This window comes from Sminthopsis crassicaudata, chromosome 2 (genome assembly GCF_048593235.1).
Source record: "Sminthopsis crassicaudata isolate SCR6 chromosome 2, ASM4859323v1, whole genome shotgun sequence".
NCBI classification, from domain to species: domain Eukaryota; kingdom Metazoa; phylum Chordata; class Mammalia; order Dasyuromorphia; family Dasyuridae; genus Sminthopsis; species Sminthopsis crassicaudata.
This window is the reverse complement of record NC_133618.1, coordinates 509,795,067-509,815,364: the sequence shown is the minus strand read 5'-3', so window position 1 is coordinate 509,815,364 and position 20,298 is coordinate 509,795,067. Positions and strand designations below refer to the sequence as shown.

General features: G+C 36.6%; 1 protein-coding gene across 1 annotated transcript in view; it reads right to left on the bottom strand.

The window, feature by feature from the left end:
* Positions 1-20,298, bottom strand: part of UBAC1 (UBA domain containing 1) — a 72,065-nt gene that overhangs the window by 29,620 nt on the left and 22,147 nt on the right. The window contains exon 3 of the mRNA XM_074294117.1: positions 8,674-9,193. Within this exon, the coding sequence (XP_074150218.1) occupies positions 8,674-8,811 (138 nt within the window). The 5' untranslated portion in view covers positions 8,812-9,193. The remainder of the gene's footprint in view (positions 1-8,673; positions 9,194-20,298) is intronic.

Below are 20,298 nucleotides of genomic sequence, written 5' to 3'. Positions count from 1 at the left end.
TATGTGGATACCCATAAATTGGAGATTGGCTGAATAAACTGTGGTATATGAATATTATGGAATATTATTGTTCTGTAAGAAATGACCAACAGGATGATTTCAGAAAGGCCTGGAGAGACTTACATGAACTGATGCTGAGTGAGATGAGCAGGACCAGGAGATTGTTGTATACTTCAACAACAATACTATATGATGATCAATTCTGATGAATGAGGCCATCTTCAACAATGAGATGAACCAAATGAGTTCCAATAGAGCAATAATGAACTGAACCAGCTACATCCAGCAAAAGAACTCTAGGAGATGATTATGAACCACTAAATAGAATTTCCAGTCCCTCTAATTTTGTCCGCCTGCATTTTGGATTTCCTTCCACAGGCTAATTGTACACTATTTCAAAGTCTGATTCTTTTTGTACAGCAAAACAACTGTTTGGTCATGTATACATAAATTGTATTTAATTTATACTCTAGCATATTTGACATGTATTGGTCAACCTGCCATCGGGAGGGGGGGGAAGGGGAAAAAATTGGAACAAGGGGTTTGGCAATTGTCAACGTTGTAAAATTACCCATGCATATATCTGGTACATAAAAATATATTAATTTATTATAATAATAAAAAAAAGATTTCCATTCACACACAAATTCTTTCTTCTAATTCTCTTCCCAAAGCATTATCATAACCCTATCTACCATATACATATATATGTATAACGATAATGCACTCTCTTTCCTCTTTAGCGACATATGATTTGATTCCCTCCAAAGTCTGTCATTCCCTTATTGTCACAAAAAGTTTTCTTCTGACCTTTCACAATAATCTTAAAATAATTAAAATAAAATACAATGTGTTCCTAAAGTTAATGTCCAGTTATGCATAATTCTAGACAAATTATATACAATGGAATTTAGAAGTAGTCCTTTGTCTCAATTATACAAGGTCTCAATTCTTATTTCATCAGAAATAAGACAAAACTTTTGTAATCCATCTCAACATTTAGTTTGGAATGAGAGTGACAGCATGACTGTTCCATTGTGATAAGCACATGTCTTGTATGTACAATAATCTTTATGTGCAACAGCATTTTTGCCTAGATCATATAGTAGTTCACGATTTCACCTAATTTGTCTATTTTAGCACTGTTTTGTGACACATGATAAAATATATAAGATGGAATGCATTGACTCATCTTTACACAATAATGTTCACTGACCTACAGTGATAACTTTCAAGAATATTACATAACAGTATATCTACTTGTATACATTCAATTCATAATGGTTCAAATTTTATACAGGCAAAAGTAAGAGTCAATGAAGGTAAAGATAAATCCATTCACTAGACTGAATCAAGGACATGGAACAAAATGAAAACTTTTATAAGACTCAACATTCTAAAAAATAAAGGATTTCTTGGCAAATCCTTTCATTTAAATTTTAACTAAGAATAACCAAGAATAGCCAAGACTGAAAAAACTTGCCATAAATAATCAAAGGTCATTTAATCATATTTCTGATATAAATATAATTCAATCTCTTTTCTTATTTTAAAGCTGGAACTAAAACTAACCTCTTATTTCTTCATAAAAGCACCAAATTGCAGTGTGAATAAAAACCTAGATATAAAACCCATTAAAATAGCACCAATATATCTCAGGAGACATAATGTTGTCATTGAATAGTTTCAGTCACATTCAATTCTTCACGACCCCATTTGAGGTTTTCTTGACAAAGATGCTAGAGTGGTCTGCTGCTTCCTTCTCTAGCTCATTTTACAGATGAGGAAACTGAAGCAAACATTTCAGTGACTTACTCAGGGTCACACAGCTGCTAAGTGTCTAAATCACATTTGAATTTACAGTTTTTCTAACTCCAGGTCAGAAGCTCTACCCACTGTACCATCTACCTATCCATAATAGTTTACGATATCATTAAATTAGGGACATAATCCTTAATTTTTCTTTTAAAAGTTTTTCTTTTAATAAACCAATTAATTCTAAAATGTAGTCCTATAGACTTCTGATTGGTACTACTTATCCACTTGGCTATACTAGCAAGTTTATAATTTGTTAGACTCCTAAGACAGATGTGACTTTCATCAAGAAAATTTCTGCTGATAATTATGGAAATAAATATAGAAGAATTGCACATGTTTAACATATACAGGATTACTTGCTATCCAGGGGAAAGGTGAGGGAAGGAAAAAGAGAAAAAATTTGGTACACAAGGTTTTGTAAGGGTGAATGCTAAAAATTATCTTTGCATATGTTTTTAAAATAAAAGGTGATTATTTAAAAAAAAAAAGAAAGAAATAAAAGAAAACTATGCTTCTGGAGGAAGGTTAGGAAATGTAATCTAGATTTATTTAGAAGAATTCCATTAAGCATAGGTATGATTGGTTTCATTTTTGTAAACACAATGCAGGTACTTAAATAAATGTAGTCTTCCCATTAGAATGTAAGCTCCTTGAAGGCAAGAACTGTTTTGCTTTTGTTTTTGTTTTCCCAAAAATCTAGCATAATGCCTGGGCACTGAGTAGGCACTTACTAAAGTCTTATCAATTGATACTAAATATGTTGAAATATGTTCAGGAATTAAAGCTCTTCCAAAAAGAACATTTTTTCAACAAATGTAAAATGAAAGGCATATAAAAATATTATTTGTAATATTAAAATATATACATGAATCAATACTGAATAAAAAAGCTACAAAAATGGCACTGAATTAAAAATGAAGCAAAAATTAGTATACTTCTCAATTTTAAAGCTAAACAAAAACACTTTAAAACTTGAAAGGTAAAGTTACTATTTTTATACTCAGGATAATTACTAATATTAATTAAGTAGGCTTAAATATGGGGTAGGTAATAATATCAAGTTAAATAGTTTGTTCAATGCATTACAAGTAATTACCTAATTGACAATATCTTCACCAGATAAACCCTCTCAAAGATCGGAAAATAAAGATATGGAGACTGCTATTACCTGACTATAAGACTACCACATGATCATAATCAGAATTTTTAATCTTTTATTAAACAACTGTATTTTCCAAATAGCTCAGTTATATAAACCTTATCCATAATACCTGACATGCCTTCCTGAGTACTTATCTTTTATGTCTTAAAGCTACCGAGGTGAGATACAGTGAAGGTACAGTGCTCTAATCTCTCAAAAACACTCATGGTACTTTGACATTTTTTAAAACTGTGGTATTTCTTAAGAGATTTCTTAGAGATGGCAGTTTTGTATCATTTTTCTTTTGTTATTCTTAGATGAAAACCAGTAAAAGAGAAGAGAATGATCATTAAGACTTTAAGATGAGAAGAACATTTAGTAAAAGTGTTAAGAGTCATTTTCCACTTAAATGTACGTTTTTATGACAGAAACGAACTTTTTTCCTCTCTGAACTATGAAATAGTTGTTCTCAGAAACAATATTTTTAAAAATAAATAATTGGATATGTGGATTATAAAGTTCAGAACCTATCTTATGAAATATAATTTTCTAAATATAAACCTTATACTGGTCTGGTGAGTCCAAACAAGATCTAAGAAATGGAAGCTAAGAATGAGTAATCTCTATTACATGCTAAGCTGTTTTAGAACAGATCAAGGTGTGGTAGAACACAACAAAGATATTGACATTTAGGTCACTAATTCAACTAATGACTCAACATGAATCCTACCAAGCTTAGCTGCACCATAGTTGGTGTCAAAGTATACACTTAACATAATTACTAACTGAACTAAATTTCCTAAAGAAGTTGATTTGCCTTCATATTAATGATATGATCTAAATATTGTGTTAGTAACCATGTTTTAAAGTTTAGATAATTGGTTGAGATCTTAGCATATAACTCAAAAATATCAGAGATTTTTTTTTTTAATAACCCACAGTTCAAGAAGGCAATTTTTTTCATCTTTAAAAAGTGTAAGATTTGAAATGCAATGGTGATCCTAGTTTGTAAAAAGACAGTGTGGTAAAGACAGTTCTTTCATTAGCATTATCATCATCTTTAAATAATAACAACATTATTAAATTTCTAGATGTTGTAAAAAAAAAAGAACATTAATTCCTTTTCATCAAAGATAGCAAGAGGGAAGAAAATCATTGATAAGCATACATCAGAGAAAAAATGAGAAGATATAATATAAACTGAAATATATACTCTGGTATTACTGCTCTGCAGCAGTATGTGACATTCAGGAACTGGTTTCCAGGGTGACATTCACATATAAAATTTCAGAATTATCACTTCCCTGACTAATGAATTCTGACTGCAGCTAAGGGATAGCTCAAATCCGGTAGAAGGGTAAGGGATGTGAGGATGAAAATATTTCTGATTGCTTAGCTATCATTACACAGTAATTTATGTCTCTCTCACTCAATGTGAAATACCCTTGGTGGCCTGTCCCATATACCTGGGGAGGCTACATAGAGAAGAAAAAACTCAAATTAAAGAATTTAATTAAAAAAACAACATCTATGCATTCTAGTACTTACTTGAATGATAAATTTTTCAAGAATATACTAATTAGCATCCTATCTAAATTGGCTACCTAATTTATCCCAAGGTGTTCCAGAAATTCATTAACATGTACTTGTGATCAGTGAAGAATTTTCCATTTCCTGTTCCCTCTTCATAAAATATCATCATAATGGTAATGTAAATCTATACTATCAGTTAAAAAGCATTGCTAAACTATATGTCACTGACAAGTAAGTTACTACCTACTAACCACTTGAAGTATGAACTTTGTAAGCAGGTTAATTCAGTTTAATTTTTTTTTTTTTTACAAAAGTAGAAACATGATTCAAGATCACCTACTATCATAGCAAAGCTGTATAAGAAACAACAGTAAAGTCTGACAGTTATTTTACAAATAGACTAAAATATAAGAAAAGCAGGTGGTGTCCTAATTTTCCTTGTTAAAGGGTGCATTGATAGTTTTCCAGAAATCTAAAAACCATATGGAATCTTCAAGGGAAAAAAAAGTAAGCTCTCTTAAATGTATAACCAGGTCATTAAGTATCACTGTCTTGTTCTGTGCATCTAGATAATACTTCCCCACACACACACCCTGAGGCTGGGGTTAAGTGATTTGCTCAGGGTCACACAGCTAGGAAGTGTTAAGTGTCGGAGACCACATTTGAACTCGGGTCCTCCTGAATTCAAGGCTGATGCTCTATCCACTGCGACACCTAGCTGCCCCCATATATATAATACTTTAAAGTTTATAAAGCCCTTTCTATGAAACCACCTTAGGAAGCAAATAGTATATTATCATCACCACCTTATGAATAGAGAAACTTAGGCCCAGAGAAGAAACAAGCTAGCTTAGTAACTGGAAAGTGAAAAGACCAGAATTTAAACTAAGGCTTCTTTTCTCAAATCTCTATATACACACACATACAAATGCTTTCTCAGAATTTAAAATGAAATAGGTCCTGTTCTTTCTCCATAACTCTATACCTACTAAGTAAACAATTGCAGGCCACACTCCATATCTAAGTGGGTAACTCTGTAACAACAGCTACCCTACAGAATAGTTTTCATTAATCTCTGAAAATAATTATAAACAGTTTAGGTGGTTACCATAACACATTAAAGAATCTCTGGGATAACATTTATCTATATTTTAACATTCAAGGATAACTGATATTACACTGATACATTGTTGGTGGAACTGCGAATATATCCAGCCATTCTGGAGAGCAGTTTGGAACTATGCTCAAAAAGTTATCAAACTGTGCATACTCTTTGATCCATCAGTGTTGCTACTGGGTTTGTATCCCAAAGAGATCTTAAAGGAGGGAAAGGGACCTGTATGTACAAGAATGTTTGTGGCAGCCCTCTTTGTAGTGGCCAGAAACTGGAAACTACATGGATGCCCATCAGTTGGAGAATAGCTAAATAAATTATGGTATATGAATATTATGGAATATTATCGTTCTGTAAGAAATGACCAGAAAGGCCTGGAGAGACTTACATGAACTGATCCTGAGTGAAATGAGCAGGACCAGGAGATCATTATACACTTCAACAACAATACTATGATCAATTCTGATGGGCGTGGCTCTCTTCACAACAATGAGAGGAACCAGATCAGTTCCAATGGAGCAGTAATGAACTGAACCAGCTACACCCAGTGAAAGAACTCTGGGAGATGACTATTAATCACTAATAGAATTCCCAATCCCTCTAATTTTGTCTGCCTGCATTTTAGATTTCAGAGGCTAATTGTACACTATTCAAAGTCCGATTCTTTTTGTTCAGCAAAACAACTGTTTGGTCATGTATGCATATATTGTATTTAATTTATACTCTAACATATTTAACATGTATTGGTCGACCTGCCATCTGGGGGGGGAAGGAAGGGAAAAATTGGAAAAAAAAGGGGAAAAAAAAAAGTTTTGGCAATTGTCAATGTTGTAAAATTACCCATGCAAATATCTGGTAAATAAAAACTATTATTATTTTTTTAAATTAATTTTATAATTATAACATTTTTGACAGTACATGTGCATAAGTAATTTTTTACAACATTATCCCTTACACTCCCTTCTGTTCTGAATTTTCCCCTCCTTCCCTCCACCCCCTCCCCTAGATGGCAGGCATTCCCATACATATTAAATATAAAACTATTATTATAAAAAAAAAGATAACTGATATTATAACATATAGATTACAACATGTACATTACATAGTCACATAACATGAATATTTTAAACATAAATATTACATAAACACTTCATGTAAGGGATTATTGTGGTGACACAGTCTACTGCTTGTCTCCCAATTCTGGTGAGACAATAGCTTCGGGAACAATATTTTATGTAATCATAGTGACAAGTATCCTATTTAATTAGACATTTATAAATTTGGTCTATGAACTGTGTTATAAAATTAAAATTTACAGAAATGAATTTAAGTCTCCAAAAATTCATTTCAATCAAGACCAAAGAGGAACACCTTGAGAGAAGAGATAATGTTGTAGGAGTTTCAGGTAAGGGAAAAAATGAACAAACTTGCTTTGGCACAGGCAACAAAAATCATAGCTAATAAGAAAAGTCCAAAATGCCAGGTTTTATAGGGACAATTTTAAGGTCTCTCTGGCTTCATTTAAGCATACCTTAAAACACTAATTGTGAGTTTGTAGTAGATTGATTGACTGAAAAAAAATGAGAACTTCCCCAGGCAGTCATAGAGACAGGAAATTCAGATTAGGAAATTTCTTCTCCCAATGAAGGTTAGCACCTTCTCTGCCTACAGCACTGGGAGGTTAAGTAACTTGGTCAGGGTCACATAGTTAGTACATGTCACAGACAGTTTTGGCTCTATCCCACGAGCAAGGTTGACTCTTCATCCTGACTGTACATTACTGAAATGACAAAAGAATAAAAAGATCCTTTTCAAAATTTCCTTGACTCAAAGGAGCTGAAACAAATTAGATAAAGGCAAGTGTCTAGTATCCTACCTGTCTCCCTCTCTAATTCCATAATTCCACTGGAGAAAAAAAAAAAAGAAGAAAATAATGGAGTGCTAGAACTAGACAAGTCCTTCAAAGATCATCTTGTTCAAGCACCTTCTTTTGCAAATGGAAAAACTGAGGTGTAGAGAGGCTGTCCCTCACTAACGTTACAGAGCTTGTTGGTAGCAAAGTCAGGACTCAGTGTGCTACAAGAAAAAGAGAGACGGAAAAGGCAAAGGAAATAGAATGGAGGCATTTGTGCCTGAAGTCAAGGGAGATGAGGGGAAAATTAGAAGTTAGACGAGGAAGGGAGGAAAAGGGGAGAAAACCAGAGGAGAAAAGAGGGGGAAAGACATAGAAGAAAGAATAACAAGAAATGGAAATATAAGAGGGGAAGAAAATAAGTGAAAAAAGGGTTCCCTAAAAGGAACAAAAATGCAGATGGGCAAAAAAAATGGGAAACCGAGTTAATTGGAGACAAAGTAGGAATGAACAAGTGGGGAAAAGAACGAATGGGGGAAAAGGTACAGATGCTCTCCCTGGGGAGGAGAGTGTGAGGGGAAACAGGAAAACATGGACAGGTTAGGGGACGGGGTGGGGCCGCGAGCGCCCTCCCCTGCACGCTCCGTATCTGCGCCGGGACAGACCTCGCTCACCAGATCTGAGTCCGGACAGACACCCGGCTCACTCCTCTGTCAGAAAGCAGGCTCTTTAAGAGCGGGAATCGTTTCAAGTATATTTTGTCCCCCGGCACAAAGCACTAACTGCTTACTGATTGTTTGGGGAATGAACTATAACCTGAGAAAGGGAAGAGATGGCAGAGGGAGGAGGGGGTGAAGTGTGAGGAAAAACACAACTGGAAACGGGGCCAGAGGAAAGGGGAAGAAAGTAGATTAAGCGGGAGAAAGAAACTTCAGTGAAGGACGCTAAGGAAGGAGACGGAGTTCTGAATGGGAGGAGGGGAGGAAGAATGGAGGATGGAAGAAGGAAGAAATATCGGGGAGAAGAAGAGTAGAGAGGGGGGTAAGCCCTCTAAGCGGGGTAGGAAAATGTAAGCGGAGGAGAGCGCGGATCGGGTCGCGTCCGTGCGCCACCGCGGGAGGAGGGACGCGGGCTGGGACGGGTGAAGGGGGCAGGGGGACAACCGGGTGAGGGGCACGGGGGGCAGGGCCCGCTGGGTCCGCGGAGGCTCCTTACGTGTTTGAGGCAGCGCTCCTTGAGTTTCTCCACTGTGGTCTCCTCGGTGACCTCCTCCAGCCACTCGGCGCCTTCCATGGTGCAGATATGGAGCCTCAGGACCTTCCTGGCGAAGATCTTCTCCTCCTGCACGAACATCGCTACCCTCCCTCAGCGCCCGGCAGGGCCCGGGCCTCGCTCGCCTCAGTCTCCCTCGGCCTCAGCCACCCGCCGCCGCTGCCGCCTCACACGACCCACCTCAGCCGCCCCGGGGCGTGGGGCCCGCGGCCCATGAAGGTCACCTCGGTGGGACAGGCGAGAGAAGCGGAGAAGCTAGTCCCCAGACACCCCGGTCCCGGTCCCGACCCCGGCTCCGGCCCCGTAGCGACCTGTCACTCGTCGCCCTCGGCCCGCAGCCGTCGCCCTGGCTCGCTACCCGCCGCAGCCGCCACACGCCGGAAGTGCGGGAGGAGGTGCGCCTCGGGGCATGCTGGGAGTTGTAGTCCCCGCTAAGCCTAGCCTTAGAGAGATCCGGCTGACCCTAAGGGGGAAGAGTTCGCCGGATAAGATTTTAGAACGGGAAGGCACCTACGAATAAAGAAAGAATATTAGGACAGAGAGACCTCGGAACATGAAATGTAAAACGTTAGGACTGAGGGGAACTTGGAAATAAATGCTTTCATTTTGCAGGTAAAAAAACCTGAGAAAGAGCGGGAAAGGGACTTGCCCAAGTTCACAATTCTAATTCAGTTGGCTAAGGATATTGCCCTAGCCTTGGAGCTGTCCAGTCCTGAAAGCAAACATTTAGAAGCGGCCATAGTTGCAGAAGTGACCTTGAGGAAGGCTCTTCAAAAGGAGTCAATTCAACTGTATTTGTTTCTGTGAGCAAAGTGCTATGCTAGATACCAAGGATACCAAGACAAAAAAAAAATTACATACAATCTTATACTCAAAGAGCTTACATTCTACTGGGAAGGTACAATATACAACAAGCAAGTGCAAAATATTATCACCGTAGCTTAGAGGAGGAGTGCTAATAAATAGATTTTTAGGAAAGGTTTTTAAAAAGTAGCCCTTTACCCATGCATATGTACTGTCAAAAAATTATAATTATTAATTTTTAAAAAAAGAAAAAAAAAGTAGCCCTAATCTGCTCTTCGAAGGGAGCTAGGGGATTTGAAGAGGTGGAGATGGAAGGATACATTCCAGACATGGGAGAGCATTTATGCAAAACAGAAATGCACGATGAAATATGTGGGGAACAAGGATTAATTAACAGAGTCTGTGGAGCACTTAATTCCTGGCACTACAGTAAATATGGGGATAAGGATGTTTTTGTTGAAGATGGGTAGAACCCGTGAGGTGAGGGTTAGGGAAAAATCTCGGGGGGGGGGGGGGGGAGAGTTTTAAAAGTCAAAGAAAGGGAACTACAGGAGCTGTAAATACAGACCTTTGATCTGTATTTTATTGAACAGGACAAGCCACTAATTCTATCTGGATGGAGGCCTCCACTATCTTCTGTTCCATTTTGATAAATTAACTACCAGAATAAACATCATATTTGGTAAATCCTTAGGCAACAAGGTTGTTGTTGATAAGTCATGGCTTGACTTCCGGATCCCATTTTGGGTGTTTTTTGATGGGGGAAGGGGAAAGTGGGGAGGAACAAAGATGACAGCTGAAAAACTGAGACAAACAAGGCTAAGTGACTTGCTCAGAATCACAGAGCAGGCCAGATTTGAATTCATAGAAGAATTTTGAGGCCGGATTTGAATTCATAAAGATGAATCTTCCTAGGTCCAATCTTAGTGCTCTATCCCCTATCCCACCTAGCTGCCCAGGCAACAAGGTTAACAAGTTCAAACTCCATTTAAAATATTTCTTCCTCCAAATCATCTGGCATTCTGTCCCTGTTATTCAATAAAGAAAGTCACTAAGTAGCCTCAGATGAGAGATTCCTTTTGCCACTAGCCTTAAGGCTGTGTAAAATCTGATGTGTGTGTATGTGTGTGTGTGTATATATATATATATATATATATATATATATATATATATATATGTATGTATGTATGTATTTCTCCTTTGGCTTTGTTGCTAGTCACCTGTCAACTACCCCCAATCAATGATAATGAAACTTTTTTTCTCCTAGCTTTACCCCTTGATTTATAGACCTTCAGTCAAATGATCCAAAGTAGGATGAACTATTCTCCAAGAGCCTTTTATGGTCATTGGGCTGAGTAATTCCTAAATAAGATAAAAGTACAACCATGTTTTGCTTTGACTGATTAAGGGGTAGTCTCTACCCTTAAAGAGCTTACATGTTAAGACAATGCATAAAGTGGAGCCATAGATTTGAGATGGGGGAGATTACCAGATCAATAACCCATCTCTTTTTGCTGGAACTTTCAAAAGATCATTTATGGCCTTTGCATTCCTTTCTCTATGAAAGCCTACTTATCGCTGGGAATATAAAAGAAAAAAAAAAAAAAAAAAAAAAAAAGGCAAATGGACCCTATCCTCAAGGAATATTCTACTAAGAAGAGATAATATATACTAGGATATGTAAATACAAAGTCGTTTGAAGATGGCAAAATGTGATATATGGGGAGATCTGAAAAAGCTTCAAAAAGAAAGCTGCACCTTAAATGTGGCTTGAAACAAGTAGGGTTGAAAGGAGAAGTACATTTCAGGCATAGGAGATAGTGTAGACAAAGACTGAGAGAAAGTTTGGGGAACAGAAAGAGGGAGAGAATTTAGAACTCAAAATTATTTTTTAAAAAGTGATAAAAATTGTTTTTAAATGTACTTGAAAAATAATTTTTTTAAAGTTTAGAAAATAGACTCGGCTGTTCCAGTTTGGTAGAAACAGAGTATATGAAGAAGAAAAATATGAAGTAAAACTGAAAAGATAGGTGAAAGCCAGATTAGGGGAAAGTGGTATAAAATGTGAAGGTAAGGAATTTGGGTTCTATAATAAAAGCAACAAGAAGAGGATTTTTGAGTGGGGGAATGACATAGCCAGACCTGCTTTTAGAAAAGTTTTTAGAAAGAAAAAAGAATCTACTGTAGAAAAAGCTGTCTTTTTTTCATCTCTGACATTCTATATCCTAAAGTCTTTTCAGCTCTACTATTCTGTGTTCTAAGGCCCTTCCAGCTCTGCCATTCTGTGCTCTAAAATCCCTAGCTCTGACATTTGACAGTTCTATCAAGGGGAAGAGGAAAAGAACTGACAACAGAAGTATCATTTCCTTGGATATCTCTGTCCCTGTTCTCCCTGTCCCTCCTCTTTTCTGGAACTTGATCTGAACTTCAACTAGCTTGGTACAGAAGAAAGGGAGAGAAATGGGACAGAAAGACTGGAGGTGGCTTTTGGTTCTAGCTTCAATGCTGAGCAAGCTACAGTGGCTAAAGACAGGTTTCAGTTTCCAGGACAGCAGTCTGGCTTTGTGCCTCAGCACCAAGAGTTCCCTTGAAAGAAAAGGAATCTGTCCTTGGCATTTTCTGTGAAGGAGACCACATGAGGTTATGAGTTTTGTTCCCTATCTTTCATTATGTCAAACCTATAAGTTAGTGGGAAAAAGGATACCAGTCTCTGAGTCTACCCCACTAATTCAAAAGTTTTTCATCCTGACTTTAGGAAAACTGGGGTTTTATTTAATGTTAATATCCCAGGTGATCCCCTGCTGATTCCCAGATATATACACAGCATCTAGGGAAGAGAAATTCAGATAATGGAATCTCAGAATTGTAAGGTTTCATAAAGATCCTGCTATCAATACCTCCAATTTATGAATAAGAAAATTAATATATTGAGAAGTGCCTTTTTCAAGGTCACAGACTCTCAAAAGTGGAAGGGACTCAAAGGTCAGCTTAGGGAAAGCCAGTCTGTGACACCTAACCTTATAGACCTCCAATCATGGGAACTAATTGTCCATGTGATTGTCTATTCTGATCTTAGACAGTTTTTATTATTAGGAAGTTTATTCTTTCATGGAGCTTAATCAAATCTGCTTTTGCAACTTCCAGAGTCACACAGTTATCAGCACAGTTGGAAGTAGAATCTCAGTCTCCAGGGCTTTTAAACTATTCCAGAGATTATAAACCAATTACCTAATTTCTTTAAACCTGGTTTGATATTCAGTAGAAATCCATCATTGAGGAAGATGCAACTGTTCCTTTAAGTCCTCAGTTGCCAAGCAGATATGAGTCTTGAGGGAAACTTTGACTTTACAAAATCTCCCAGAAATAAGGCCCCTTTGGAATTCTCAAAGGTACCAGAGAGCTTTGATCTTGGGGGGGGGGGGGGAGGAGAACAGCTCCTGGAGCTCTGAACAGGATAGACAGGGGACTTCAGATGATATGTTGGAAAGCTGGACTTCAGAGCCTCTTTTCACATCCCCAAAGGATGCAGAAGCTCTCTCTTGTCACCATTCCAGGGAAGTGGAGAGGGTAGAGATGAAAAGGACAGATGGCTCAGCAGAGCTTCAGAACTCAAGCCCTAAGTGCCACTGATTAATTAATGGTAGCCTAGCACTTTGAAGATGAAAGTGCAGGAAAGGTATTTTTAAAAGTTCTGGTGCTAAGGACCTCTCTTTTCCCTACTGTCTCCTGGGGAAATAGGGCAGATTGGCAAAAAGGCAAGTTGGTAAAGTTCCCAGAGCTGTGGAAAGTTGTGGAAATTGCTTAAATTGACCACTAGAGGGGGATGGTGAGCTGCATATTGAGAGAGATGAGGAGGAGAGAGAGAGAGAGGGAGAGAAAGCAAGACAGAAAAGGAGAGATAACAGGATAAGGAGAAGAGAGGGAGTGAAATGAGGAGAAGGGGAGAGAGAGAGACAGACAGACAGACAGAGAGAGAGAGAGACAGAGAGAGAGAGAGAGAGAGAGAGAGAGAGAGAGAGAGAGAGAGAGAGAGAGACAGAGAGAGAGACAGAGACAGAGAGACAGAGAAGAAAGAGGAGGAAGAGGAGGAGGAGATGAATAAAAAGTTAATGCTCAAATGGATGTCTTATCTCATCTATTACTTCCAATGATAACAGATGGAAATCCCTATACGTTCCTGTGCAACTTTATGTCCTTCCAAAAATTCACTACAGGTGGTCCATCCAATGTATTGGAGGATTTCCTTGCTTTCTCCTGACATCAGAATATACAAGTAAAATGCTCTTGTCATGTTTCACTCTTATCCATCTTTTTTTTCTGTCATACAATCCAATCTTTTGATGACATTCCTTATTCCTGTTCTTTGGAGTTCTTTGGAGTTCTATACATTGTGGCCTGCTTACAACCACCACTCTTTCCCCCATTTTAGAGCAGACCCAGGTATATTCTGCCTGCTTTCAGAAAATGAATTGTACTGATAATAAAAATCCTTTTAATTGGCTGCTGACCTGAAACTGAGTGGATATACTTAATTTTACCAGGACCAGAAAGTACCATCCTCCTCCCAGATTGGGGTAAATATGTTTTGTATCAACCCTTTTGATCTGAATCTGTTCTTTCCAGGAACCAGAGAAGAGTATGTAGAAAAGAATGAATGAACCTTAGGGTTATACTGTACTTCAGTCTTTGCTATACCTTCTTAGCTTTGTAAGCTAATTGATATTAATTAGTTAATTGATATTGGGAAGATGCTAGCATGTTAACTCATGCTAGGAAATACTAGATGGGAGCTCATGAATAATAGTATGAGAACTCATAATCCCAGAGAATTACCCAGAGACTCTGAAAGGGAAAATAGTAACTCAGCTCTGGGTATCTGACTTGCTATTCAAGTGCTGTTGGGAAACTGAGCCCCAGAGCATATACTATCATGCAGTAGTATTGGTAAAGAATTTGAGTTGAAAAAGATAGAACTTTGCTGTTATGGAAAGCTTAGGGTTGGTTTAAAAATTTTTTCAGCTTCCCAAAAGCTCTCCCTTGTCTTCACTCCTCATTTTCAACTCTCACTATCTATCTACATTGTCTGTCCTAAATATAGATACAAGTTGTTGCATATTAGAATATGGGCAATAGATAATTCTTCACTCATTTGGTCTTTTCTGGGTGGGTGGATAGGCCAAACTCCTTTTAGTGACTTCAGATCTCTTTTGGGAGCCTCTGCAATATTTTGGGGATTGATGCAATCAGCATAATGCTACCTGCAAATAGAAAACATCACCATCCACTGGGGATCTCACCTCAACCAGGACTCCATACTAGATCTTCTCCATCACAAGTGACAAATAATTTTTAGCTATCATACTTCTCTTCCAGTTTTATGCTTCATTTGATGATTGTTATCAAATAGTCGCAAAGAAGACTTATTTCTGTTGTTAAAGCTTCTGAGTTATAATGAATGCTCTTGATATGCAGATAGGTAACCTTTTTGTAATAGAGCCTATAAAATGGTGTTTTGCTCTAAGAAGTATAATGCTTTTTTATAACAATTACTAAATACAATGACATCTTATATAATAATTATAATAATTACAGTTCATTTGTCAAATAAGAAATAGTTGAAGGAGTTAAAGGATTTTTTTCCTTTTAGACTCGAAAAAAAAGGGTTAGAAGACAAGATAGCTATCTTGGAATGCTGCAAGGGCTGTCATGGAGAAGAGGGACTACACTTATTCTGTTTGCCACCAAAGAGAAAATTAGGAACAATGATTAGCAGTCTGAAAGAGAACAATTAAGTTTTGTCCATGATCACTCATGCAATTCATAAATCCAAGCTCTGAGATATGAATCCAGTTGTCCTAATTCCAAGTTAGTATTCCTTCTGTTATACCACCTTCTATATCTTGGGAGTCACAGTACCTATCCTTTCTTCAGAGCAGATTTAGAAGGAGAAGGACCACAAGGAGAATAAGTGGATGAAGGAGTTGATGCTAAAGAAAGGAAGAGAAGGCATAGAATGAGAACGGTGCTGACAAATTTGCCTATGCCACAATTTTGCCAAAAACCATCACTGACTACCAGTATGGCCAAGTGCATTTAACTTCCTAGGTCTCTGATGAACCAGAACAGTTGTATCTGTCTCCATTCTTGGGTATTTGAAATCAAATGCTATTTATTTTGTTAACAAGTGGTACTGGGTTTTGAAAATAGAAAACTTTAATTAAAAAATAAACAAACAAACAAGCAATACTGGGGACCTTAGATAGCCACTTGCTAGGACACTGAAAAAAGGAGATTCCATCACTATAAGAGGGATTGTATTTGATGACCTCCAAGGTCCTTCTCACTTCTTGATCATGGGAGTTGGAATCAGGAGATCTGGGATCAAGTTTTGATTCTGCTCCTAAGCAAGTCATTTAAACTTTCTAGGACTCAGTTTCCTCATTATTATCTATTCCCCAGCCAGTCTGACAGTCTTACCAGGTGTTTTTGATAACCATACCAGAAAACAAAGTCTGAAAAGTTTAACCCTTTAACTTCTGGAATTGTCTTCCAGGGGCCCTTCTATCATTTCTCATAATTTCAGGAAAAACAGGGAAGCTTCACTTCACAACTATTTTCTCAATAAGCTTGCCATTTCAGTTTTAGTGGAAACATTGATTTTTCACACCCTTCAATTTCTTTAATTATGATAAAATCAACTCCAATTTGGTTCCTGTAAAGAAATATAAATCCCCTCCCCTCCTATCCCACTCATCATCATTGTAATCTTCTGGAGAAAAATGTCCCTCTAGTTATTACTTCCTTATGAATATCGTCTTCCTTATTAGGATCTAAACTTCTTGAAGGCAGGGACTATTTTTGCTCCTGGATATTATCCCCAGTGCTAAGCACAATGCATAACATAGCAAATGGTTTAAAATGCTTTTTAATTCACTTATCTATAAAATGGGAATCAAAGCACTATAATCAGGAGTGTTCTGGAAAATTGTTTTTATTTAATATTTTATTTTCCCACTTATATGTAAAATTTTTTTAATATTTGTTTTTAAAAAAAATTTTAATTTTAAAATTTCAAATTCTCTCCCTCTCTTTCCTCCCCTTCCCCTATTACATTGAAAAGGCAAGCAATTTGATATAGGATACACATGTGCAGTCATGCAAAACATATTTCCATATTAGTCAAGCAAGAAAAATTTTAAAAAATTAAATTATGCTTTGATCTGTATTCAGACTCCATCTATTCTTTCTCTAAAGATGGATAGCATTTTTCATAATAAGTCCTGTGGAACTGGTAAATATTTTAAATAATAAAGTGTGCTGGTAAATGTTCTAACGACTGACTCTCCCCGGGAATCTACATTATAAATATTTTCTCCATCATTTTCTTAAGAAACAAAACAATGAATTAAGCCTGAATTATTACATTTGCTGACTCCCAAGGTATAAATGCTCATTGAAAATTTAACAATTGGCTCTCTTTCCAGAGAGAAAAAAAAGCAATGATGTAGATTAGCTATAAATCAATATGTTGCTAAATTCAAATCATCAAATAATTACTAATTATTATGAAGAGAAAAAGTAGAAATTCTCAGAGAATGAGGAGGAAAAAGGGAGGGGAAGGAAAAAGAAAGAAAAAAATGCCTAAAGGAGGGATAGGAGCAGAACATTATATTTGTAGAATCTTAAACCTAGCACTAGCCATTCATTCAAGAAGTATATGTTGAGCACCTCATATGTGCATTCCTTAGCTAATCACTAAATAGAAATAAGGGGAGGGATGTTTTCTGTGCCTTTGAAGAGCTTATAATTGGATCAGAAAAATAAAACTCACCTATGAAACATAGTAACATATGAGAGGACGCAATTACAATGTTCCTTCCTTTGTCAAATGAAAGAATTAGAACTGATGATGTCTAAGGCCCTGTCTCCCTCAGAAAATCCCAATTCTATCATTCTCTTAAAGAAGGAAAAACAGGAAAGAAAGCTTCTGTCTTCAAAATTTTTATAGTCTAATTGGAGATAAAATTAATTCATATTCAAAATTTTAATTTCCTGATTTTGTTGTCCATCCCTTCTTCTTTCATTGTTCCTTCTCTTTCCTCCCAAGTAGAAGGCCTAGTGAATGCCCTTGAGGCAGCCATTCAGGAGACCCTTCTTAGCAAGTGAAGAAGATAGCCACAAATCTATACTAAATCTAGAAGATAGCAAGAAAACAGAAAAGCTCAGTCTTTCAGATAATTGCTTAATCAGGAATAAAGATTCATCCCCAGGAGGAGTAAGAGCCAAGAATTTTATTTTCATATTGTTAATGAATACTGGATATGGAATCCAAGATACTTAGATTCTTTCTCAACAATTAATCCATTGTGTGATACTGGGCATTAACTTTGTAAGTCTTAGTTTCCTTATTTGACTAGTGGGAATAGTAATTGTCCCCTGGGCTCTCTTTCTCTCAGGATGAATGAGATAATGTATATTACAGGGCTTTGAAAGCATAAAACTTTTTACAAAAAGAAGTAGTTATTATTATCATCATCATTATTATGCCTCTACAAAACAACAACAACAACCACCACCGTACCCTGACACTTCATTGTGGCACAGAGTTGATTCTGAATTCTTGAAGGTTATTCCAGTGAAGTACAAACTCTGGGAAGTTCTAACAAGCTGGAAAGGCTTTGACTATTATCCTATTGACAGATTGCATCTGCTGTTCAAGAACTAGCCTAGCCAATAAAGAAAGGATCATCACTAGAAGGCTGGTCACAATAATTCATGAAACAAAAAGACAAAATCATTCTCAGTCCTGTACAGTTTTCTTCTGCTTCTCAGAGATAATGAAAAATGAGGAAATAATAGGGTAAAGAGTTCATGTCTAAAATGCTCTTCTTGTTCACCTCTCCCTCTTAGAATCCATGTCTTCCTTTATGGTGGGCCTATATATGTTGCATATGGAGGTATGTATATGTGCACCTGACTCATCTAAATGGGGTTCATTGAAAGGCATGAATGGATACCTCTGGAATCTTGCCTACCACTTGCCAAGACAGACTGTGATTCCTCTCTGAATGGAATCAGGAAAAATGTCTCATTAAGACTAATTAAACTGCTCTCTGAGAGGGATACAAAACTAGATTATATTTCTCTACTCTTCTTAAATATTGCTGGTCTAATGGATTTATTTTTTTTCTTTAGGTTCAAGCTGTTTTCCAGGTTGCTGTGTTTTAAAGAGGAAGGAGTACCCCAAGTTTACATTCACAGACCTGACTTGACTCTACCAAATTCTACCAAAAAGATTATCAAAAATTATGAATAGTAAGTGTAGTGGTCTGGAACCTTGCCCTCATTATCTCTGAGATATGCCTGTATATATTTTCTCCTCCATTAAATTCAAAGCTCCTTTAGAGCAGGGCTATTTTCATTTTTTCTTTGTATCCTCTATACTGAACACAACACATGCCATATAATATGCACTTAATAAAAATTTGATTGATTACTAAGAACCATATGAGGTTTTTAAAATATTTTTACAAACATTTTTACATATCCACTATTCTAGATGTGAGATCCTTGTAAATAACCAATAAATTTACATACTCCCAGAAAAACTAAGTACAGATATATTGGTATTCTTGCCATAAAAAAAATCTGAAGATAAATAGGAATTGCAATGAAATCAAATAATGACTCATAGATTCTCATCAGAAAGGGAAACAAAAGACTTGGCAGAGTTCTTTCATTATGATTCTAAGAGTAACAGGAAAGATTACTTCATGATACATTTGGTCTACTGAACTTTCGATCTTTATAATATGAGGTACCATAGCATTTGAAAACTGGGATCATCAAGGAGATTTCCATAATAATTGAATCTGTGTGCCAACATCTGTTGTAAATAATGAAAAAGTAGAGGGATCATTCAAATGACTCAACAAGATCTTCCAAATCAAATCAAGAAATCCTTTGATACTTGGTGATTTCAGGACAAAGGTGTACAAGTCAGGTTAGTGAAAATATGTTGAAAAATAGATTTTAGAATTAAGAAAAAGCCCAATGCATGTGGGTGATTTAGGGTCATCATGCCAGTATTTCATGAACATTTTCCTCACATAGATAATAAGGAGGTATTGGATATAAGAATACTGAGCATCATACAAGAAATGAAATAGAATGTATTTTAAGAGATAGGAAATGAACAGTTACTACTACAGGAGTCATTTTAGTATTAGCTTATCTATGTATAATTAGATCATCCATTGGTTAGAAAAAAGAAAAAAAAATAACACCTAAATAGAAGAAAGGATAAAGATAAGATGTCAGTGCATGTTATTATAACAGTTCCAACCTGACCTATTTAAACAAGCTGCTGACTGAAAAACAGGCAATGAACACTACCATTTTGTGGAGAAAAAATAATTGTTGCAAATTAATTGGCACAACCTGCACAAATCCTCAGAGCCCCCAAATCATCTCAACCAACAAATCACTTCTTCAAGAATTGGTTATACAATAAAGAATGAGATCATAAATAGATTAGAGGAACAGAGAATAGTCTACCTCTCAGACCTGCAGAGGAGGAAGGAATTTATGACCAGAGGAGAACTAGAGATCATTATCGATCACAAAATAGATTTTGATTACATCAAACTAAAAAGTTTCTGTACAAACAATACTAATGCAAACAAGATTAGAAGGAAAGTAACAAATTGGGAAAATATTTTTACAGTTAAAGGTTCTGATAAAGGTCTCATTTCCAAAACATAT